Source organism: Cnephaeus nilssonii, assembly GCF_951640355.1.
Source record: "Cnephaeus nilssonii genome assembly, chromosome: 22".
In the NCBI taxonomy this organism is placed as follows: Eukaryota; Metazoa; Chordata; class Mammalia; order Chiroptera; family Vespertilionidae; genus Cnephaeus; species Cnephaeus nilssonii.
In genome coordinates this window covers 12,785,884-12,809,240 of record NC_137093.1, presented here as the reverse complement: position 1 = coordinate 12,809,240, position 23,357 = coordinate 12,785,884, and the positions used below count along the sequence as shown (strand labels likewise).

At 54.7% G+C, this 23,357-nt stretch overlaps 1 protein-coding gene across 2 annotated transcripts; it reads right to left on the bottom strand.

Moving 5' to 3' along the window:
- Positions 1 to 323: 323 nt before the first annotated feature.
- On the bottom strand, positions 324 to 22,242 carry TOP3B (DNA topoisomerase III beta). Of its 2 annotated transcripts, XM_079762356.1 has the most exons (18): positions 22,167 to 22,242; positions 17,941 to 18,091; positions 16,681 to 16,812; positions 15,129 to 15,235; positions 14,415 to 14,489; positions 12,901 to 13,097; positions 12,306 to 12,462; positions 11,029 to 11,142; positions 9,448 to 9,538; positions 7,990 to 8,144; positions 7,717 to 7,822; positions 6,872 to 7,018; positions 6,586 to 6,759; positions 6,233 to 6,361; positions 5,601 to 5,750; positions 4,941 to 5,041; positions 4,084 to 4,285; positions 324 to 3,086 (listed from the first exon to the last, which is right to left on the bottom strand). In XM_079762356.1, the coding sequence occupies exons 2-18, from the start codon at positions 18,008 to 18,010 to the stop codon at positions 2,605 to 2,607; spliced, it is 2,589 nt and encodes an 862-aa protein (XP_079618482.1). In that variant the 5' UTR covers positions 18,011 to 18,091; positions 22,167 to 22,242; the 3' UTR covers positions 324 to 2,604. The 2 variants fall into 2 exon arrangements, with proteins under 2 accessions (XP_079618482.1, XP_079618483.1); XM_079762357.1 differs by lacking the exons at positions 15,129 to 15,235; positions 16,681 to 16,812; positions 17,941 to 18,091; positions 22,167 to 22,242 and adding an exon at positions 13,629 to 13,708 and having other exon boundaries at positions 14,415 to 14,470.
- Positions 22,243 to 23,357: the final 1,115 nt, after the last annotated feature.

Below are 23,357 nucleotides of genomic sequence, written 5' to 3'. Positions count from 1 at the left end.
TTAATCTGTGGGCCAGCGTTCTATCCACTGAGCCAAACCAGCTAGGGCTACAGATTAATTGTTGAAACTTAATTGTTAATTGGTGATGGTATATGGAGGTTCATTTTATTTATTTTTATTGATTTTAGAGAGAGAGGAAGAAACATCCATTTGTTGTTCCACTTATTTATGCATTCATTGGTTGATTCTTGTATGTACCCAGACAGGGGATTGGACCTGCAACCTTGGCGTATCGGTATGATGCTCTCTAGTGGTCGGCAAACTCATTAGTCAACAGAGCCAAATATCAACACAACAACAATTGAAATTTCTTTTGAGAGCCAAATTCTTAAACTTAAACTTCTTCTAACGCAACTTCTTCAAAATAGACTCGCCCAGGCCGTGGTATTTTGTGGAAGAGCCACACTCAAGGGGCCCAAGAGCCGCATGTGGCTCACAAGCCGCAGTTTGCCGACCACGGCTCTAACCAACTGAATTAACGGGCCGGGACCTGGAAGTTCATTTTATTATTCCACTTTTTTTATGTTTGAAATTTTCCACAATAAAAACATAATAAATCACCCTTCATACCTCCACAACCACCACCTTGATCCAAGTAGCCACATCTCGTCTGGACTTTGCAGTAGCTCCTTAACTGCACTGCCATCCTCACAGGCAGGAGGTAGAGTCCCAAGGAGCACAGTGGGCGGTTCTGGCCTAAAGCAGACCTCGTCTCTTCCTTGTTCTTCTTGCTTCTGCAGCTTCACTGCAAGTGTCGGGCGGGGTAGGGGGATTTGGATGCTGTTGGGTGGGTGAGGTGAATGGTTCCTGAAGGCAGAGTTCAGCTTTGAAAGCCAAGGGTCTCAAAGATTCATCAACAAAGGACAAGTGCAGCCCTAGCAGGTTTGGCTCAGTGGATAGAGCGTCGGCCTGTGGAATGAAAGGTCCTGGGTTCGATTCCAGTCAAGGGCACATGCCTGGGTTGTGGGCTAGATCCCCAGTAGGGGGAGTGCAGGAGGCAGCCGATCGATGATTCTCTTTCATCATTGATGTTTCTCTCTCTCCCTCTCCATTCCTCTCTGAAATAAATCAAACTATATTTAAAAAAACACACAAACAAACAAACAAAAAAAAGCAAAGGACAAGTGCAAAGAAATGAACCCTTTATGATGAGCCCTGCTTGAGGCTGGAACCTCGGTGCAGAATCCCGGTAAGGAATGGGTGCTGTGGGTTTGAGGCCTCTCCCCCGGCTTTCTCACTAGAGGGGTCCTAGAACATCAGGAGAAGGCCCCGACTCTGCTCACGATGTGACGGGCCTACATGGTGGCCACGCGGTCACAGCCCTGCGCCAGGGACCTACCCACTCGCAGATGTGGCCTTGTCAGTGCTCCAGAATCAGGCCACCACAGCACAGCTTCCCAGCAAGCCTGCTTGCAGAAGCAGCCTTTCAAAAGCTTCTAGTTTCCCAAACTGTGTTCCATGGAACACCACGTTGGCTCGTTGGAGCCTCCAGAAAGAGGGAGCCTGGGGTGCAGCTCCTCTGTGGAAGGCCAGGTGAAGCCACAGGTTTATACGGAGGCTTTTCTCAGGGCCTCGTATGTTCTAGTGCAGTGGTCGGCAAACTCATTAGTCAACAGAGCCAAATAGCAACAGTACAACGATTGAAATTTCTTTTGAGAGCTAAATTTTTTAAACTTAAACTTCTTCTAACGCCACTTCTTCAAAATAGACTCGCCCGGGCCGTGGTATTTTGTGGAAGAGCCACACTCAAGGGGCCAAAGAGCCGCATGTGGCTCGCGAGCCGCAGTCTGCCGACCACGGTTCTAGTGTGAACTGCGAACCTACCAAACAGGGGGCCTTGTGAAACATGGATCTGCTCCTTGTACAAATGTCCCACTGCACAGCCTGGAGCTCCTGCTGCCGCATGGCCAGGGGAGTAGCCAAAGCTCTGAGGACTGTGGCTGCCTAAGCAGGTGCTCCTCCTCGGGGCTGGAGTCGGGGTACAGGGACAGCAGGCGGGCAAGCAGCCTACTGCCTGCAGCCAGCCACTGTGGCTGATGGGCTATTTTCTATGCCTGGCATGTGAATGGCTCACCACGGCACCCCTGCCCCCCTTCCTCCCCAGTAAGTTACTGGCTGCCTCTGCCTGAGACGATCAGGGCTTGTTTGAGAACTGGAATCAGAACAGGGCCCTGAGGCATCACACAGACCTGCTCAGAGCCGCTGAGCCTGGAGTGTGGTCTCACCCTCACAGAGGGCTGGGTCCAGAGAGCACTTCTCCCAGCCTGATCTCCCCGGCTCCCTCCTCCACCGGCCTGCCTCTCCCAACAGGCATCAGGGGCACCTCCTGCCGTGCCCAAAGCTGCCATTTCCACGCGAGGTATCCTCCCTGGAGGCACGGCTGGGTGTGGGAAGAGCAGGCACTTAGGAGGTTGCAGAGTGAAGGGAGAGGCAAGGGGACAGGGATGGGAGGGGTGATGAGGAGATGGGTGGGGAGGACACAGCAACCCTGACACCAGCAAAAGGTCCCCAGCTGCTTGCTCTGGAGAAGACAGAATCCATTTTAATGATTTCTGTGGCCCGAAGGACAACCGCCTGGAGCCTGGGTGAGGAACAACGGGGCCGTCATACAAAGTAGGCGGCCAGGGCTGACATCTTGTCCTTTGGTCGCCTGGCACCGGGCTTCCCGGCAGGCCGGCGGCCCCGGGCCCGCCCTCGGCCCTGCCTCCTCCCTGGCCCGCCCCGGTGCATGGGGTGGCAGGAGGCCGCGTGCCGCAGCTCCACGAGCTCCTGGAAGACGGGGTCGCAGAACACACAGCCCGTGTGCTGCGTCTCATCGCCCAGGAGTGGGGACTTGGCCTTGTTGAAGTCCACGTCGAGCAGGGCAGCCTCACAGGAGCTGCAGGTCTCGGGGGACACCCGCACACGGTGGGCGTTCTCGAAGCAGTGGGCCACCACGTTGCACTTGTTGCAGGCCACCTTCCACTTGGGGCCCGAGGTGGGGTCCAGCACCAGCACCCCGCTCTCGCACTCCACGCACTGGCCGATGCCCAGCATGCTCAGGGAGTGCTGGCAGGTGGGGTGCGTGCACTCATTGCAGCCCATGCCTGGCGGGGAGAGGGCAGCCTGTGAGGCACAGCTGATAGTCACCCGGTGCTGCCCGCCCCTCCCAGGCCCGCTCAGTGCTTGGCAGTCCAGCGTCCCCGCGTCCCAGCAAAGTGCTCCTCTCGGCTTTGCTCACTGGCCTGGGCCTGGAGCGCTCCCGTGCTCTGCTTATCGGGAACCCCTCACCCTTGGAGGCCCCCTCTCCCTGGGCTCACATCATTCCCAGCAGGCCTTCCTGGTGGCCTCCAGCCAGTCCCTGCCCTTCACTTTGCTTCCGCAGCCTATTATAGGCAGCTCTGTGCGGCCTCATTCTAGTCGCCACATGGGGCCATCGGCTGCCCTGGAAGCTGCTGGAGGGCAGGGATGAGCCTGTGTCTGCCCCATAGGCAAGGCCTGAATCAGGAGGGATAAACTAAGACATTGAGGGCCCCCCAGAACCCCCGAGATGTGGGCGGATGCCTCTCTCTCGCTGTGTCTCGTTCCTGTGTGTGGTATGGGGTGATGACACCCCGGGGCCTGGGTGAGGCGGTAAGGAGACAGCACAGCTGAGGGTGAGCACCGAGTCCCAGGCCCTCCTCAGGCTCCCGGCTCGGTCTCAGCCCCACCTGGATACATGCTCTCCTTTCTCCAGGAATAAGCATGAGGATGGAGAACTCTGATGGTGCTGACCCAGGGCACCCCCACCTGCTGCATCCTCCCACTCACCCAGCCCAGGAGAGGGCGCAGCCACCACTGCCAGATCCTGAGTGAGCTTACCACAGTCACCGGCACAATTACGACGAGAGTGGCAGGCGGTCTGGCTGACGCCTGAGCACTGCCCAGACACACCGGGGTCTCCTATCTTAGCTCCAGTAGCATGGGCCGGCCCAGGGTAGGGATACCCACAAAGACCAGTGTGATGTCAGGCAGGGGGTGGTGCTGAACAGAGACCACGGATACCTGGGGGGGACGGGGCAGCCTAGCCGGGAGGGAGCCGAGCCCAGGGAGAGGCGCTCTCACCTTTCTTCATGTCCCGGAAGGGCGGGTGGTTGTAGCAATAGGGGCACAGAGGGTAGCTCTTGCCCCGAGAGCCCGAGGACCACAGGACCAGCTCGAAGTCATCCAGCGGGCACCGGAGCTCCTTGTAGAGCTTGATGGTGCCATTCTGGGGGAGGGTGTAGGTCTCGTCGCAGTGGGAGCAGTGCAGGCGACTCGGCTTGGCCTGCAGCAATGCCAGGGGAGAGGCACAGGGGGCTGGGGCCAGCTGACTCTCCAAACCACCCTCACTCTCATAAATGTAGCATGTAACATGTAACACACAAGTCCAATGTAATACCTAATATGTAACACATAAAATATAGTAGATAATATACACTAATACATATGTACACACATGTACATACTATGTAACAGGTAATGTATAATCTGTACATCACACTTAATACACATATAGGATATGTAATGTGTAATACATCATACATGACATGTAATACATAATATGTAATGTGTTGCTAGGCAAGGAACCAGGCCATGAGTCTCAGGACACTTGCTCTACGCATGAAGAAAGGCAGTTCTAAAATCCCAGCATGTATGTTAATGCCCACGATAGCAAGGACGTGTGGACAGGAAACACAGACATGTGACACGTGTTTAGGTGGCCTAACAGCTGATGTGTTCCTGGGGTCCTAGGGACACTGGGTGTCTGCTGGCAAGGCTGCTCTAGGCCTCTCAGTCATCCCTGGGTGGCAACTGGGACAAAGAAGACGCTGTGTGATGAGGATAAGGCGGGGCCTTCAGAGGTGACAAGACTTGCCCGAGTCTGTGCACAGGGCACTGCAGGCCAGCAGGAGCGGGCGCGGCCCTCAGCCGCCACCTACCTGGATGTACTTCATGAACCGGTGGCACTTCCCGCAGCGGGAGAGGGGCTTGCCTGTGGCTGCCAGCGGTGAAAAGGACACCTCCATCAGCTCATCCATGCCTGAAAGGAAGCAGTGCAGGAGGGTCACCTCCCTGCAGGGGCCGCCAGGCGGGCTACAGGGGAGGCCACCACACGAGGCAGAGGATCTGTGAGTGGAAACATCCCTGGCCCTGAGGGTGGTGGGGTTTCCATGTCAGTGATGGGAACGGCAGGGCTGCAGCCCCATGTGTCACCCGAGGGTATTTGTTTCCAGTGCTTTTCAGAGAGAATGGAAGGGAGGGCAGGAAGGGGAGAGAGAGATACATTGAGGCGAGAGAGATATCGACTGGAGGCGGGGAATGAACCTGCAACTAAGGTATGTGCCCTTGACCAGGAATCGAACCCGCGACCCTTTGGTGCACAGGCTGACACTCTACCCATTGAGCATACTAGGCAGGGCTGCGTGTGGTATTAATACACTGGCCTTTAATTCTGACAAGGGCCCAGTGATGACTCATCATCACCCCATCCTCCAACAGAGGCTTGGAGCCCAGATCTGGGGACTGGTCTCACATGGGGCCACCTGGCACCCCAAGTGGCGGCGGCCCTGACCCAGGGGAAGAGAAGAGGCAGACCTTACCTGCGATGGAGTCAACGAAGTAGTGGAACTTCCTCTTGAAGATGTCCAGGGTGTGGCCCAGGACCTGGCGGTAGTCGGCCTTGCCCTGGGCAATGAGGTTCAGCTGCTTCTCCACGGCGCTGCGGATGGTGGGGAGCACCAGCTCCGCATCTGGGGGGGGGGGGGGGGCAGCCGCTGTGAGCACTCTCACCTGAGGCTCACGGTCCCGGTGGCAGCTCCGGCACGTGGCTGACCCCCACACCCCAAGACCTTTCCTGATTTCCCACCCACAAAATCCTGTGTGGAGCCACCAGGGACCCCTGTCTCTAGAACGCATCACAGATGTGCTCCTGGCAGTCCCTGGGCCACCTCTCTGTCCCTCGGGCCTCGAGGGGACAGAGCAGCCAGCACTGCAGTGAGGATCAAGGCCTGGCTGATAGCTGGTCTGTGGGGAAGACCCTCGCCTCCCCTTTTGGATCCTTCGCACTTGTCCGTTCACCACCCACCGTGCCGAGCCGCTGCTGGGGCAGGTCCTGGGTGGCCAGTGCAGCACCTTGCTGCGGGAGCGGGGGGCTCACCGCAGGGTGTTGTTGGGGAGGCTCTGGGCTGACAAAGGCAGAGCTGCAGCCCAGGGAGCACCGGGCTGAACTCACCGATCTTGTAGTAGCCGTGCACCAGGACGATGCCAAGGTTGGTGGGCTTGAGCCGCCGCCCACTCTCCACGACCACATAGTTGCGCTGGCAGATGTTGTTGATGTGCACGGGGATGCTGGCGTCCGTCCCTGCAACGCACAGCAAGGCCCTAGTGTCCCTCGGCCTGCCGTCACTCCCCTCGGACCGTGGGCTCCCCTTCACCCCCACCTGTCACGGGCCCCTGGTTCCAGCCAGCACTGTGCCAGGCACCGCACCACATGCCATTCACGCATGGGCAGCTCCGGAAGCATTGCTTCCTGGGCGGGTCTTGGGATGGGAACCCTCCGGCCTGGGTCCCGGCGGGTGCACCCACCGATGCCATGCTTCTCCATGAGCGTGATGAGCTCGGCCTCCGTCAGGTAGTCAGGGGGGCTCGTCTGCTTCTCCAGCAGCTTCACCTCGCCCACGGGGAAGGTGTCGCCCCTCTGGCAGGTGGGCAGGCTCTCCTCCAGGGGCACGCTCTGCCAGGGCATGATCTCCGTAAAGCCTGGAGAGACAGGGAGCTGCCTCAGACCCTGGGCCTGCACCCCAGGTCCCATGGAGGATGTTCCATCTACCTGTGGGGGTGAGGAGGAGCGAGGCCGGGCCTGCCGGTTTACCTGGTGAGATGACGGTCTTCACGGTGCAGGTGAAGTGCTCGGGCCCGATCCGGAAGGAAATGGTGTTCTGGAGGTACTTGCAGTCATAGCTCACCGTGGCAATGAAGTGCCTCGTGATGTACTCATAGAGCCGCCATGCCTCGCTCCCTGCATAAGCATAGACGCTGGTCACCAGCCAGGACTCTGGCTCTAGGGCCCCCTGGCTCCTGCTCAGGCAGCAGAGCCACAGGATGCGGAGAAATGAGGAGCGCACAGCAAGGAAAGCGAGTCTCCTGCTCCCTGGTGGTTCCTTCACAGCCGTGGCTCCCATCTCCCGCCCTGCCTCCAGGTGGGACTGCTGTTCAGACATGTGACCTGTCCCTCTCTGGCGATATGCCACCATCACTTCACACAAGCAGCTTCTGCCTCCACCCACATGGCTCCCCCGCCCTCTGCCCTCTCCTGGCAGGTGGCCACCAGCACTGCATCGGCCCGATGACTGAGCCTGTCACTCTGTCTCAGGGTCATCCTGTTCTGTCCATAGCCACCCACCCCCTCACCTCCCCTGCCACCTCCTGCCTGGCCCTCTCTGTTCGAGGGTCTCCCACAACAGGGCCTGCACCCTGCACTGAGACACACTGCTGTCACCACTCACTCCTGTCCTGTCCCATGGGGAAGGAGCACACTTTCTGGTGACCTCCTGTGCCACAGGGGCAGACGGGGGCAGGAGGGAGTCCCCACATTGCCACTGGGGCCCGACACCATGCAAAAGTACCATGTTACCCTTCCTTCCCCCAGAAGCTTGAAGTGTGTGTGTGTGCATGAATGCGAGTGTGAGAATGGTGGGGGAGGGAATCACCTGATACCTAGTTCGGCCTCTGTGGCAGACCTCATGGGGGTGATGGGGGGATGGTCGCCAGCATCGTGACCTTTCCGTGGCCGGTTGATACCTTCTGCGAGCAACTGCTTCACCTGAGGGAGAGACCAAGCAGAGCGTGAGTCTGGGCATGGCTGCCCTCCCGCCTGCAGGGAGCTGCTGCCAGTCTTGAGCTGGGTCCCCAGACCTTGGCAACAGGGTGTATGGGGGGTTGCGGGGGGGGGGGGGGGGGGGCGCGCGGGCAGGGCCTGGCTCTGCTCACCGTGTCGGCCCAGTAGGGGTGGTTGGCCTGCTGCCGTAGAGGGCCCTTCAGGTCAAAGTTCTCGGGGTAGTGGGTGGTCTCGGTTCGCGGGTAGCTGATGTAGCCTTGGGTGTAGAGCCGCTCAGCAGTCTGCATGGCATGCTGTGGCCCCATGCCTGCGAGAGACAGGAGGCTCAGTCGGCCCGGAATGCCTGGGCACTCAAGCTCCCCGAAGGCGGACAGGGCCTCCTGCGGGGTGACGATGAACCTGAGCAGGCAAGGCCCAGAGCAGAGTTGCTGACCAGGTGCCTGTGCCATATCCAAGGCTGAGGTACTCAGCCTATGAGGACGGACGCAGGACAGGGATGCTGTGTCACCCTCCTGATGTTGGTAGGCCTTCAGACGGCCTGCCTCTCACCCTCTGGCTGGAACCACACTGTACCTCAGGGTCTGCTGATAGCTTGCTGTGACAGAATGAGCACATGCCCTCCCTCCGATGTGAGCCCCTTGGATGTTTCTGTCCTTACAGCGCTCCAGGGCAGGGCCACTGGGAGGGCTCGCCTTCCTGCTCCTCCCTGATCAGCAGAGGCTGACACTCGGCTACTGGTCACTCAATGTCATTGTTGCCCTCCAAGGACGCCTGAAAACACTCGAGAGCACACTGCTCATGGTTTCCGGAGGCCACTGATGGTCACCAATGCCTTGAGGCCACCAACTTTCCAGCCCAACCCCCTTCTTGCTGCTATGGAAACAAGGTTCAGACAGACTACACACCTGTCCCAGGCAGGAGATGGGTCTTGACCTCTCCCTGCAGCAGGGAATGCTGATGTCAGCATGTCCCTCTCGGGTGGTGACCACCACTACCACTGCTATTGTTAGGATGTGCTATTTCAATCACTTAATCCTTACAACAACCCAGACAGATAGGTACTAACTATGGTCACCCTCCTTTCTCATGAGGAAATTGAGGCTCTGGGACAGGAAGGATGTGATGAGCTGGGATTTGGACCCGAGTTTGTACCTGGAGCTTGAACTCCATGGTTTAATGCTTCTGAGGGGCATGAGGGCCTGCTTTGTGGGTGGCCCTGCTGATGGCCTCCCACGTGTTCAATCCTAACAGGGGCTCCTCAGACATTTAGTAAAATGACATGGTCTGTGTTTTCCCCACATAAATTCAGAGAAGCTGTTGAGTATTAACCAACAATCCTGTGAATGGAATCCTCAGATTCCCTCTAAGCCTCGGGTAACACTGAACGGAAAGAGGGTGCCAGCACAGGTGAGCATGTGGAGGGGGTGGTGCTGGCACAGGTGAGCACATGGGAGGGGGTGCATACTGACACAGGTGGACAGAGGGGGAAATCTGGCAAGGTTAAGAAGGTTGGCACTGTCCTACACCCCCAGGTACTCTGGGGTTGAACGGGGTAGCTGCACGCCTGCCCCAAGAAGTCTCCTGGGGGCTTTAGAGAAACTCCCTCCTACCCAGGGAAGAGCTGGCCACACGAAGCATCTCCACAGTGTTCAGGGCCAGGGGCCGCTGCTTGGCCTTCTCTTTTTTGCTTGTGGCTTCCACCTGGAAAACAGAACGGAGTCAGTGATGTGGCGGTAGGGGAAGGAGAAAGACAGCAAAGCAGAATCAGGATAGGTGGGCAAAGGGTCTGGTTTCATACATTTGGTCTCAAGTTCACTCCTCTCAGTGCACTTAAGACTTGAATATTTATTCAGGCCCAAGAAGGAAAAAAGATGATAATTTTCTAAAGAATTTTCTAGGAAGAGAGAAAAACTGGAGGAATGGGGAAGAGGCAAGAGAAGGAACTGCAAATTCAAACTCAGACGGGAGCCGGCGTCAGCGAGGCCCTGGGGGGGTGGCAGTGGGAGCAGGAGGCCCGGGGTGCAGGCTGTCTCAGGGCAGCTGCTTGCCCCTCAGTGAGCCTGAGTATTCCATCAGGGCCTGCTAGTACTGCTCTATCTTCTGATTTGTCAAGAAAAGCTGGAAATCAGGCTTTTACTATAAAAACCTCATAATTTTTAAATGTTGGTAACTATTTTGAAACTTTTGTAACACCATGCAGTTTAAATAAAATTCTGGTGAGCGATTACTTTCAACCTCTAAACTGAACAGCTGTCAGAAGCGATGGCTCTGCTTTGCCTGTGGCAGAAATAACCCAAACAACTCAACCCGACAGCTCATCCCTGAATTCCATGTAGACCTGGCCAGGGCAGGGCCCTCTGACTCCAGACAGACAAGGTGGGGTGAACTCTGAGGCTAGCTTGTCATGTGCAGCCATGAACGCTGGATCACTAGGCTGAGAGCCTGAGACAGCAGCAATGGTGTCTCTGCAGGAACGTGATCAAGGATAAAGGCACGGCGCAGCTTTAAAGTTCTGGAAGCCTGAGTCACCTGCATGGGTGGGGAAGAGGGCACCTACGAAGGCTCGAGAAGGACAAGAGAAGGCCCCTCAGTGGCTTTGGCAACTGTCACAACTGCAGGGCATTTGCTGCAATGCCTTGGGCCTGCCCCCACCCCCACTCCCACTGAAGCCAGCCCCTTTCCACGTGGCATCACCTCCTTCCTAACGGCCAAGCAGCACGTCCTTCCAATTCATAAAACCCCGAGTAAGAAACAAAGCCCCACCAAGGCCATGGAAGTTGACTGGCATTGGGCTCTCAGACCCGTCTGTGCTAGACCTTGGGCAGGCTCATGGCCATGCACATAGAGCTCTCTGGAGTTGTCAGCTTTAGACGTCACAGAAAAGGGACGTCTGTGAAATCAAGTCCTGCCAAAGGAGATGATGCCCACAGGGTCACGTGGAAAGGGAAGTGTGGAAGGGGCCTGGAGGGTCAGTGCACAATACAGAGCACACGTGCAGCGCGCTGCAGTTACTGCAGTGGGCAGAACTATTCCAGTGGGAGTGCGTGCGTAACTGTTCTTTCTCAAAAATGTCATTTTCAGAAAGGGGGAGAAAGACGTGACCTAGGTCACAAGCTACTCCTCCGGCCAGAGGTATCCCACTCCTACCCCGACCCAGGCGAAGGTGACAGATGTGGGTGGAGCAGGCCCACCTGGGCTTCCTTCTCCAGCTTGGTCATGTTTAAAAACATCTGCGCAATCTCCCGGTCAAACACTCGCACGCGGTCCCAGTCCAAAAGGAGAGATCTGTCTTTATCAGCGTTAACCTGCAGGAAGGACAAAAGGCAAGGAGCCAGGTGAATCTGTTGCCAGAGAAGAGAATTGGGGCAGATGAAGCTGGTCCTTGCCTGGGAGCAAAATGGCCCTGGCTCTGAAGTCTCACAGCCATGCCCTGGCCCGCATTGCCCAGCTGGCTGGGCTCATCGCATGCACCGAAAGGTTGCCAGTTCAATTCGTCAGAGCTGGATCCCTGGGAGGGGGAGTGTAAGAGGCAGTGGATTGATGTTTTGCCCTCACATTGGTGTTTCTCTCTTTCTCCCCCTTTCCCACCCTCTCTCTAAAAGTCAATAAAAAAATAGTCTCACAGCCGTACCCGGGCAGGTGTGCCGATACGCAGCCCCTCCCCAAGTGGAAGCTGCTCGGACAGCTGGCCTCCCCTGAGATTAGGCAGATGGTCTCACGCGGAGAGCACAAAGCTGAGGCTGATGTGTCCTTAAGGAGTGTCCGAGCCTCCACCTCTCACACCCTCCCTGCCCATGTCCTAATGCCTGGCCAACACTGGGGCCCCTGGCCCATGTCAACTGGAGCAGCTCTGCATTATGTTTTAAACCTGACAAGCGCCCAGCCAGGTGTGGCTCAGCGGTTGAGCCTCTACCCAGGAGCCAAGAGGTCACCGGTTCGATTCCCGGTCAGAGCGTATGCCCGGGTTGCAAGCTCAATCCCCAGTGTGGGGCGGGTAGGAGGCTGCCAATCAATGATTCTCTCTCATCAGTGATGTTTCTATCTCTCTCTTCCTCTCCCTCTCTGAAATCAATTAAAAACAACAACAATTTAAATCTTACAAGAAGCTTCAATGGAGTCTTTATTTGGAGAAGGGGTTCTAAAACCTTAAAAGTCTGAAAGTCAATCCTTGGATATGACTGTGGCAGCTGATGGCCCCAAGGGATGACCTCACCCCACCCCACCAAAGCTGAGTTCATTTCCAATTATTGAAATTCAGTGCCTCCAGGCCGAGCCTCACCCTGCCTCTCCATGAAAGCTGAGGTCCCTCCTTAGGGCCCCCGCAGACTCCTCTCTGGCCTCTCTTCACAACTGTGCCCTAGACCTCAGGGGCCTGGAGGACTGTGATGGAGACAGTGATGATGATGGGAACGCTCAGAATCCACACCCACACCTGAAAAGACCCATCGAAAGAGAAGGGAAAGAGAACCTTGGCCTGCAGCACCCAGTAGGTCTCTGGTTTGAAGGACTGGATTTTGTCATGTCTCTCCACGCAGAAGCCCAGGGTAGGGGTCTGACATGGCCCAAAGGAGATGAGAGAGCTGTCTAAATCGCCATATTTCCCCTGGAAGTACTTAGTCTGAAACCTGCAAGGAGGGGTAGGGAGAGAAAGATATTTCAGTCATGCATTTGCTCAAGAAACCATCATTAACCCCTGGTGGAGTCTGGGATGGGTTAGCTGGTTGGCGCAGGGAGGAGGCCAAGGTGGCTGGCTGCTCCCGGCTCAGGAGACAGGGTCAGAGGACATGCTCAACTCGGGGCCAGGGAGGTGTGTGTGCACACATAACAGAGAAGGTGGGAAAGAAGAGCAGACATCTCACCACGCCAGGCCAGGAAGCCCCTCTATTACATTTCATCCCCTCCCCCTTCCCCCCAGGACACTGCTTTTCACGCCGTGGTCTACTTAGACAGTTATCTTTAGGGTTTTTAAAATGTTGACCATTGGGGTGGCTAATCAGGCCCAGGAACCAAGGATGGGGACCAGCAAGGGTGAGGGCTCTGGCCAAAGGGCGGGCAGCCAGCACCTGGTGAAGGCACAGCCAATGCGCAGGTCTAGCTCCTGCCGGGCATCCACTGAGAGCGCCTCGTTGTGGTCAGGCTCGCCCAGGCGGGCCATGGCATTGCAGATGTCTGTGTCCGTGATGGAGCTGAACCTGGCCCGGAACACTGTCTTCTCACCGCCACGGGCTGGATTCATGGCGGGCAGCACGGCATCCAAGACCTGGGGGAGGTGGCTGGCTGTGATCCCGTCCAACTCCCAAGGTCTCCACCTCCTGCTCTACACCCCACTGTGGCCCAACTCCTCTCCAGGACTGAGCCTCCCCGCCCTGTGTGCGATCCCCTCTTCACTCTAGCCAGACCCTCCTCTGTCTCTCTCCCCTTCCAGAAGCCTCCGTCTCTCCATATACTCCTGCCACATGGCTTCCTGCCTTTTGTCTACAAATTTATTCAAACACCCCTTCTTATTACCATCCTGCAAGCTGCCACCCTCTCTTATCTCCTGCTTCCATCCTCACCAAACCAAGAGATGCTACTGCCAAGGACACAGGGAACTCAGAGTTGCCAAATCACCCCACTTGACCATTTCCCCTCCTTCTAGAGGAGGGAGTGCTAGGAGGGGTGGGTGGGATTTTTAAGAGACTGGAGAAAAGACAGGGAGGGAAAACCCTGGAGTGGGAAGGCCCTGATGACCTCCCCGGTGGGGGACGTGGGTGGCTCAGGGTCAGGCACAGCAGGGGTCCTGGAGACTCACTAAGAAGGCCGTGCAGTGGGAGGGGAGTCATGCTGGAGCCTGGCATGCAGCTTCTTTACAGGGAAGAGGTGGCTTCCATTCTGAAGGGAGAAAGCCCCATGAGCTGCCACCATTCTTTACCCCCAGCCGCAAAGGTCCCCCCGGGAGGAGCAAGCCGGCGGGGGAGGAGCAGGAGAGGGGTATCTGGAAGGGATACCCCTTCGGTGCTGGAAGGCGGGTGTCCCGAGTGCCCCTCTTGTGCTGGAAGCACTTCCTGAGCCCTGAGGCACGCCAGGCCCTGGGTGCAGAGGCAGAAGGGCAACCTATAGAGTCACAGCCTGAGGGGCACAAGGTGACACCTGTAGCTGCACCCAGTGGAGGGCACCATGGCCAAGGCAGCGCATTCTGCCTGAAGGTGGGAGATGAGAAGAATGAGGCATGGGAAAGGGAGGGGATCGCCAGGTGTCAACCAGCATTGATCTAAGGTCCCTGAGAGGTGCCGAGGGGCCCGAAATGCTGAAGCCAACTCTCTCCTCGAGACAGCCCCATGCTGAGACTCAAATCCTAGAAAAGCTGCCCTTTTACCGCTGCCTACACAATGGGCCCCCAGCAGGCGAAGAAACACTCCATGACCCTCAACTCCATGACCCTCAGTAGCGTCTATGTATTTTAAAGTGTCTAGATAATTTCCAAAATAAAGGAGAATAAAAGGCATTTTTAAGCCCATGTATGTAGTGGATTCCCTACTCTGGGCTCAGGAATGGACTGGGGCAGATGGCAGGAAGGCCACAGTGGGGTCACCCTCACCTCGAAGCAGATGTTCTCCCCTTCCTTGTCGCAGTCCAGCCAGAGCACGATGTAGTCGCAGCCTTTGCCCTCCACCTGCCACAGAGCACAGGTGCCTGGTACCTCCCAGAGCCCAGCCCGCAGTGCCCATGGCACTCCCACCCGGCTCAGGGAGCAGAGCAGTCGTCCCCCCTCCCCCTCCCCACTCCCAGCTGTTTAGGAGCCTGGTGCCCAGGGCAGGGGCCCAGGCAAAGCAGAAGAACTAGTTAGACTGGCCTAGCCAGTCAGAAAAGAATTTACTTCAGAACTACTGTTTGTGGACAAAAAAATGTTAAAAATGCAATAAGATCTTAATTGCACAGAAAAAGGACAGAAATGAAATAACCCTAAATGTCAATAGTGGTTGTCTTGGGTAGTGTGATTATAAGCAATTTTCCTTCTTTATACTTATTTATATATTCTAATTTTCCATAATGTATATGCATTTGTTTTAAAATTAGAAAAACAACTACCACCACCAAACTATTTTTTTTTTTAAATTCCAGTGGCTGACAGTGTAGTGGGGGGAGGAGCAAGACTGAAAGGAGCCTCCTGGGTCCGCTGGGGTTGCTTACAGAGAAGGCGTGAGGCCTGCCCCAGGGCTGGTCAAATACCATCTTGTTGGGGAGGGGAGGGGGAGGGGGGTAGCCGGAGGAAGGGCCGCCCTGCCTGCCTGTGCCCGCCTGCCCCACACACCTGCAGGAACTTCACCATGTTCAGCTTGGGGTTGGCTTCCTTCTTCTCTGTCGGGGCCTGGCTGAACAGCTCTGCGGGGTCCACTTTGTCCCATTTGTTGTACTTTCCTATAAACCACAGGCACAATGACATCTGAACCACGTTTGTTTCAGAGCTTGGCCGCCATGATCGTCATACTGTGGTCTTGTCTCACAAACAGGGAGGGGAAGGCCAGAAAAAGGATTTGCCCAGGGCCTTCCTCCTCCTGGCTGCTGAGTTGACACCACACCTCGGCCACCCATGGGAGCCCCCCAGGGCAGGGCCACCCACGGGAGCCCCCCCAGGGCAGGGGTCACCCACGGGAGCCCCCAGGGCAGGGCCACCCACGGGAGCCCCCCGGGGCAGGGACCACCCACGGGAGCCCCCCGGGGCAGGGACCACCCACGGGAGCCCCACGGGGCAGGGGCCACCCACGGGAGCCCCCAGGGCAGGGCCACCCACGGGAGCCCCATGGGGCAGGGCCGCTGCTCCAGCCTGGCTTCCAGGACAGTCCCTATGCCAGAAGCACCACTCCCCGCTGGCTTGCTGGCAGAGCCCTGAACCACCACACATGCCCTCGTCTTCTCTCCCGGCCTGGATGCTGTGACCCTCTCCCCACGCTCAGCATTGACCAGGCACACGATGGGCGCTCAGCTGGTGCCAGGGGAGAATCAATCTCTTTGCGCCTCATGTGGGACACATCCACCTACTTCATGGTTCAGGGCTTGGTGCTCACGTGTTCAGCGCTCGGGCTTTCCTTTAGCCCCATTTCCTGCAGCCTGGGAGACTGGGGTCAGATAGAGCCAAGTTCAAATCCCAGCTCCCCACCTGCAGGCTGGTGGTAAAACTCAGGGTCCGAATGCTCAGCCACACGAGTGAATCGATGTCCCTGAGCAGCGAGAAGTACTGAGGCTTTGCTATGCGCCCGGCCCTGCTAAGCACTCTACCATCACTGCCACATTCGGTCCACAGACAGTCCTGGGAGTGGGTGGCCCTGTCATAAGACTCATTTCTCACATGAGGGGCAGAAACTCACGGAGGCCCGGTCACTGCCCCAGTCCCAGCCTGTGAGCCAGCGGAGTGTGGTTAAGAGCATGGCCCCGCACCGCGCCCCAGTGTGACTCATGCTGGCCATTCCAAGATGACGGATAATAACAGGAGGAAGACGACAGCCACCAAGTGACCCCTGGACGACACGACAGTCACCAGGAACAGCAGCCCTCTCCCAAGGACCTGCTCAGGCCAGGCCCCCTGAGGTGGGCACCGGCTCCAGTCTGCACAGGAGGGTGCACAGCGCATGCAGTGACTAAGCGCTGCTAGAATGGGAATCCACGGGTGTTGACCTCCAAAACCCGAGTTCTGGGTGCCTCACCCAGGGACCCCAGGTCACTCCTCCACGACCTGCTGACGTCAGGACTCATGGGTTCTGGACTCTGTGCCTGGAGCCCTCCCCTGGTTCCAACTGGACCCTGGGAAGCACCATGCAGGGCTCCCCTCAGTAGGATGGAGGGTGGGCAGGGGGTGGGGGACTCACCCAGGAAATCCAGGGTCATCACATGACCACAGACGGACGTCATCTTGAAGCGTACCGGCTGGCCAGCGAAGGTCCCTGTGTACTCGTGCACGGAGCACGTGCCATTCAGCCCTTTGTGTGAGGACATGTTCCCTGCACAGAAGCACAGTGATGGCTGCTCCACGAGCTCAGCTGCCTCTCGGAGGAGCCCCCTTCGCCAGAGCGGTCAGTGACGACGGTCCTCAGGCCACCGCGGGGAACTAGGTGCTGAGCTCTCACGGGTCACAGGGAAAACAGCACTGGTAACCACCCAGCACAGAGCGCCCACCACACAGAGCCCCGGGGGGCTGGGGGCCGGGAGCACCCTCTGAACTCTCTTTCTCTGCGTTTCTGTGTTCACTCGATTTGATTTCTGCCTCGCTCCTCTCGACTGTACTCAAGTCCCCAGGAACCTCCTAGTTAATGAATCCCAGTGTCGTCTCACACTCCCCACTGATGGCCTCTCGGCCAAACTTTCCCAGCCTCTGGGACCAAGCACTGCTCTGGGGTCCACCCTCCTCTTCAGCCCAGGACTTCTTAGCCCAGTGTCTCAGGGTCTCTTCCTCCTTCAGCCTTGGGAGCAAGGGGTCAGGGTGGATGTATGCCATTTCTGGGTCCCCAGCATCCAAATACCCTTCCTCTTTGGAGGGAATTCAGAGACAGGAGGGGAAGCAGCACCAATCACCTCAGTAGCCAGAGAGGGGGTGAGGGCAGATGCTCCGTTTCCCAGCGCTCTGCTGTCCTGGGAGGGCCAAGGCTCAGCTAGTGGCTGCACTTGAGTGGCGTGAGGCTGTGGGCTGAAGCTGCAGCAGTCAGGGGTCAAGGGTAGTAGCAAGGGTCTTGTGGTGATGCTGCCTGTGGCATGGCCTTATCAGACTTAGACCGGGATGTGGTTCTGGCTATTTCTTCCTCCTTCCAGTAAATTCCCTTTTGGTGTAAGTTACCAGGGCTGGTTCCTGCCGCTTGTGACCAACAACCCTGGCCAGCACAGCGCTCTCCCAGTGGCCTGTCTGCAGCTGCTGCTACGCTGTGAACAGCGCCTGTGCCTTCTGGGAGCCCCAGCCCTGGCTCATGCTGCGGCAGTAAATGCATCCCACAGTGACCAACACCAAGGTGCTTCGTGAATGCCTGCTGTCCTGAACCGAGTCTACTCCAGCGGGCTGGAGTCACACTTTGGAAAAAGAAGCGATGTGTAAAATAGGAATGACCATGCTTACAGATCTAAGCCAGAGTCTTCCCTACCTCGAGAGAGGATTTTGGCAATGGACTGGGCCAAAGATGGCTTTTCTGCAACCATGAGCACAGTCTTCATCTTGTCTTAAAGTTGGCGCCAGTTTCAGGGAAATGGCGATGAAGAAGTTCAGCAGCCCAACACTACTATCAATGCTGACTCCTAAGGAGAAAAAAAGACACAGAAAATAGCAATGCTTCCAATGGAATCTATACTGCTTGCTAACAAGGAAACTCACTTTAAAAAGACAAAAAAATCACCCAGCTGGTGTGGCTCAGTGGTTGAGTGTCAACCTATGAACCAGGAGGTCACAGTTCGATTCCTGATCAAGGCACATGGCCGGGTTTTGGGCTCGATCCTCAGTAGGAAGTGTGCAGGAGGCAGCCGATCAATGATTCTCTCTCATCATTGATATTTATCTCTCTCTCTTCCTCTCTGAAATCAACCTATATATATAAAAGTCTAATATGCTAAGTGTCTTTCCCTCAGTCCGGGTAACGACATCAAGTAGCAACACCCGGCTTCCTCTCCCTAGTGACCACTAGCCTCCTTGCAGTTTCTTCAGCCCAGAAACACTTTAGCCAGGTACAAACATTTCACACTGTAACCAAATGTCTGTGAAGCGTTTTCCTGTGCCTCATCTCATTTGATCTTCACAGAAGTCCTGGAGTAGGTACATAGGAGACTCGGTGGAATCCTATTTTCTTTCCATTAGCCAGAAAATGGAGATTTAGAAAGCTTAGAAACTTGACCTGACTGAAAAGAAGACATGGTGGACCTTGAAAATGAATTCAGGTTTTCTCACTGCACAGAATATAGTCAAACACTATTTTACCCTTTGTTCTCCCTGTGTGAGCTACAATAATAATCTGCTTTGTGTTGGTATTTACTGCTGTGTTGCTGACAATTACCTGAAAGAGAAGTTGGGGTGCTTCCCTGGGCTGGAAGAAGTTTAGCTACATCAGAAAGCAGGTCTAAATTAAGCAAGTTTGTTCTATAAAAGGCTAAGCTGACTCTCGCACGTGCAATACATATAAAGTTCTCACTGGCACCAATCGCACGTGTGTTTCGATCTGTCATTGTCAATCGTGAATTTGGTTGACACTTCTATTATAGAGAAAGGGTGAATAGCGATATTAAAATATTTCTTCTAATTAATTTCCTTGCACTGGGCCACTAGTAAAAATATATTTGAAAAAAGCAAACCCCAGCCCTAGCGGATTTGGCTCAGTGGCTAAAGCGTGGGCCTACTGACTAAAGGGTCCCGGGTTTGATTCAGGTCAAGGGCACGTACCTCGTACCTCAGTTGCAGGCTCCTCCCTAGCCCAGGCCCTGGTCGGGGCACATGCAGGAGGCAACCAATTGATGTGTTTCTCTCACATTGATGCTTCTCTCTGCCTTTCCCTCTCTCTTCCAATCTCTCAAATCAATGGAAAAATATCCTCGGGTGAGGATTAAAAAAAAAAAAAAAAGCAAACCCCAGTCAAGACTGTGCAATTGCTAATCTATTTTTGACATGTGCCAATCTTCAGCAGCTCTGGCTCCGAAGCAGGGGTGGGGAACGTCCAGTCTATGGGCCGTATGAAGCCCTCAAAATCATTTGGTCTGGCCCTGCTAAGGCATTAGGGGTGAGTTCATTAAATGTTTGACCAACTATAGCAGGCGAATTTTTTTTTTTTTTTTAAGCAGGCGAATTTTTTAAGTTGATCATCGATGTTATAAATATCCAAATGGCCCTTGGTTGGCAGGAAAAAGTTTCCTCACCCCTGCTCTAAAGAAACACATATTCTAATTCAACAGTTTATACCTCAGTACTGCATAAGCACTTTGTAATGTTCTGAGTATCACTGTTTTAGTAGGAAAAAGAATATCACTTCCTTTCAGGATGTGAAATCCTGGGGAAAGGGCATTGGTGATGATCTGATAAAGGCATCTCAAGTGGGAAGAACAAACTAAGACTCAGAGAAAGGATTTTCCAAAGATACCCAAGGAAGTTGGTTGAGATGGGGTGAAACTCATGCTTCCTTATTTCCAGCTGGGAACATTTTTAAAAATATATATTTTATTGATTTTTTTACAGAGAGGGAGGGAGAGGGATAGAGAGCCAGAAACATCGATCAGCCGCCTCCTGCACACTCCCTACTGGATATGTGCCCGCAACCAAGGTACATGCCCCTGACCGGAATCGAACCTGGGACCCTTGAGTCCGCAGGCCAACGCTCTATCCACTGAGCCAAACCAGCCAGGGCAAGCTGAGAACATTTTTTAAAAACTACATCAGGTTCCTTCCAACTCAAAGATTTCAGCAGTCGCAACAGTGATTAATTTTCCGTGATTAATCTTAGGGCTTCCCTATTTTTCCATTAAGGCACATCTCCAATTTCAAAACAGAAGCCAATGAGAACAAAAGCTCAAAGCAATGGTTTGCAAACTTCATTTACATACCAACCTAATGCTTTTTAAAAAAAAATTTTTTTTTTAAATTTAATTCCGAGAGGAAGGGATAGGAAGAGAGATAGAAACATCAATGATGAGAATCATTGACCGGCTGCCTCCTGCACGCCCCCCTACAAGGTATCGAGCCCACAACCCGGGCCTGTGCCCTTGACCGGAATCGAACCCAGGACCCTCCAGTCCACAGGCCGATGCTCTATTCACTGAGCCCAATCAACTAGGGCTACCATCCTAATGCTTTTGCCTTACTGGCAAAACATTATTTATTCACTTAAGTTTTGCTTTTTAAAAAAGTTTAAATAGATTCAAAAAAGGGAAATTTTATAGCCCCACAGGAACTAACGGTTGTAATCAATGGCCAGAACCAGGTTTTTTCCAGTAACCTTCGTGGTATATCAAGTTTAATTTTGCTGCCTGCCAAAGCTCTGAGCCTGATGCTTGTCCTTTTATTTTAAACAGGGAGATTAGCAAGTGCTAAAGGGGGTGCTGACAGCAAACTCTCCAACTTGAGGCTGTAATTAGAAGGGCTGAAAGTGCAAGGGAGCAGGCCAGCCTGTTATTACCCTGTCAGCTCTCACCAGCAATACCACAATGGGATGTGTCCTCTGGGAGACACTTTCATTTTAAAAAATATATATTTTATTGATTTTAGAGAGGAAGGAAGAGGGAGAGAGTGATAGAAACATCAATGATGAGAGAGAACCATTGATTGGCTGCCTCCTGCACAACCCAGGCATGTGCCCTTGGCCGGAATCGAACCTGGGACCCTTCAGTCCGCAGGCCAGCACTCTATCCACTGAGCCAAACCAGCAAGGGCGGGAGACACTGTTTTGGAGAAAGTCTTTTCCTGTCAGTGTCTTATAGACAAGTGGACAGAGCTTGGGAGCGAAGGCCTAGAAGTGGTCTGAACAGTAGTTAGAGCCCTAGGATTTCCCACCTTCGTAACCTCACCGAATACCTGTGGAGTCAGAAAAAAGAGGGAAAGAAACAACCGTTTCTTAAGCTCCTTCCCTGTACTACGCACACCATTGCTATAAACACTGTATTTGCTCTTGCCAACAACTCTACGAGGCTGACGGTGTAACTTTTTAAATGACGAGTAAACTGAGGTTCAGACTAGAGTCCGATGACCTTTGCAAAGGCTCTAGGAACCCCAGGGCTCACTGGCCATTCGTCCACATTGGCCTGACTTCTCGCGTGCTGTTACCAAAGGCTGGGTGATAAACAGGTAAGACAAGGCTACTTTCTTTCTTTCTTTCTTTTTTTTTTTTTTTTGCACCTTCCTTTGCACCTGGATTCTAGTTCATTTGTTCGAGTTAAAGTACTCTCCTGCATCTAATGAGCAACTCCGAGAACTCCCGGACGCCCTCAAGACTGAGTGGGGGCCCAGGTGGCTGCGAGTAGAACCTGCCTTCGAGTGGAGCCCAGCCGACCCGGGCCCAACCCCGGCCCGACTGCTGCACCGCAGACCCAACCTGAAGAACCGCAGGCGGGTTCCGTGAAGACGATAATTAACTGCAGCGTCGGCTCCTCCAGACACCTGGCTAAACGCTGGCCCATCCCACCTCCCCGAACTCCCACAACACGCCCTGGGGTAGGGGGGTCCATCCCCTCCAGGGAAGAGGCGGAGAGAATTCAAAGAGCCGGACCCGGGACCCTCCCTCCAGCCGTGAGGCTGGGGCCCCTCGGTGCCCGGCCAGCATTCGGGGAACACGCTCAAGAAAGGCCCGCGCTCCCCACATCCCTGAGCCGCCCAGCGCAGCACCCGCCGCCTGCCTCTCACCCGCAGCCCCGAGCGGCTCCCGCTTCAGTCCCGCTCCCAGGGCGGCCACTTGCAACCCCTACTTCCGGGTCCGGCAGCTGCCACGGCGTCCCTGCGCCTGCCCTCCGGCACCCGCACGTCTCCCTCCATGGGTTCCGTGCTTTGTGCGTTCCGGCCCCGGGAGGTGGTCTTAGACACCGCAAATTTCCTGGCGGTTCGCATTCTTTCCCGCCGTGGGGAAGACAATAATGACAATGATCATTACAATAATTATGAAAAAAACTGGATGATAAGCATGAAAACATATATGCTGTTAATAATTACAATAATTAAAACTACACATGTGTGTATAGCAGGCTTCTTTCAATACTATAAACATTTGTGGAATGAATGAATGAACTGCGTAAAATATATCTGGAAGGTGAATTGGAAAATAAAAGTAATTTTTTTGTGTGTTAGAGCACTAGGGTTATGTAAAAATTAAAATAACTTTCATGACCATATTTTAATATATTTTAAACAATAGCATATACACATTTCCTTTGGGCTATGTAGCGACTTTCCTAACTTGCTTTTTTTGGAATACTAGCCCTGATAGATGATCTGGAAGAAAAAAAAGTCCAATGGTCAAACTAAGGCTGGGAAATGCCAAAAATTAAGAATCACAATGAGATTTCCCGTTCAAAACAGAACTTCTGATTCTGAACCTACTCCTTGGCAGGCTCTCTATCTCCAAAACTGAAACTCCATCTTCCTATTGGCTCAAAACCTATGCCTTGAAAGCATTCTGGATCCCGTCCCCCCTCTCACTCGCTATCCATCACTGTCTTAAAAATATATCTGAGACCCAATCAATTCTCTCTGCCTCAGCTGCCACTACACTGATCCCCCCCCCCCCCCCCGGCCTCCACCCTGCCACCCTAGGGTCTGTTCTCCACGCAGCCCCCAGTTGTATCTAGCGGCCATGGCTTAGGTTGGATCTTGCAACCAGTTGGCAGAGAAGCAAAACCAGAACCCCACTGCTCATTTAATCCAGCTCAGGAGTTCGTTCTGCATAGCAGGAGGAAGCCCGAGGGTCTCAAGAGTGTTCTCAGCTCTGCCAGTGCTCTCTGCCCTGAGAGCTCTGCAGCTGAGCCCTCCACACAGGCCTCCCTGGGAACGGCGGGTCAGCCCTCCTGTGGACCCTTAGGTTGACTGTGGTGGAGAGGAGCA

Coding starts and splice junctions, on each gene's coding strand:
- TOP3B (XM_079762356.1), bottom strand. CDS start 18,010: ATGAAGACTGTGCTCATGGTTGCAGAAAAGCCATCTTTGGCCCAGTCC. Junction 15,236..16,680: donor GATGACCCTGGATTTCCTGG/GTGAGTCCCCCA, acceptor TGTGGTTTATAG/GAAAGTACAACAAATGGGAC. Junction 6,760..6,871: donor GAAGACCGTCATCTCACCAG/GTAAACCGGCAG, acceptor CTGTCTCTCCAG/GCTTTACGGAGATCATGCCC.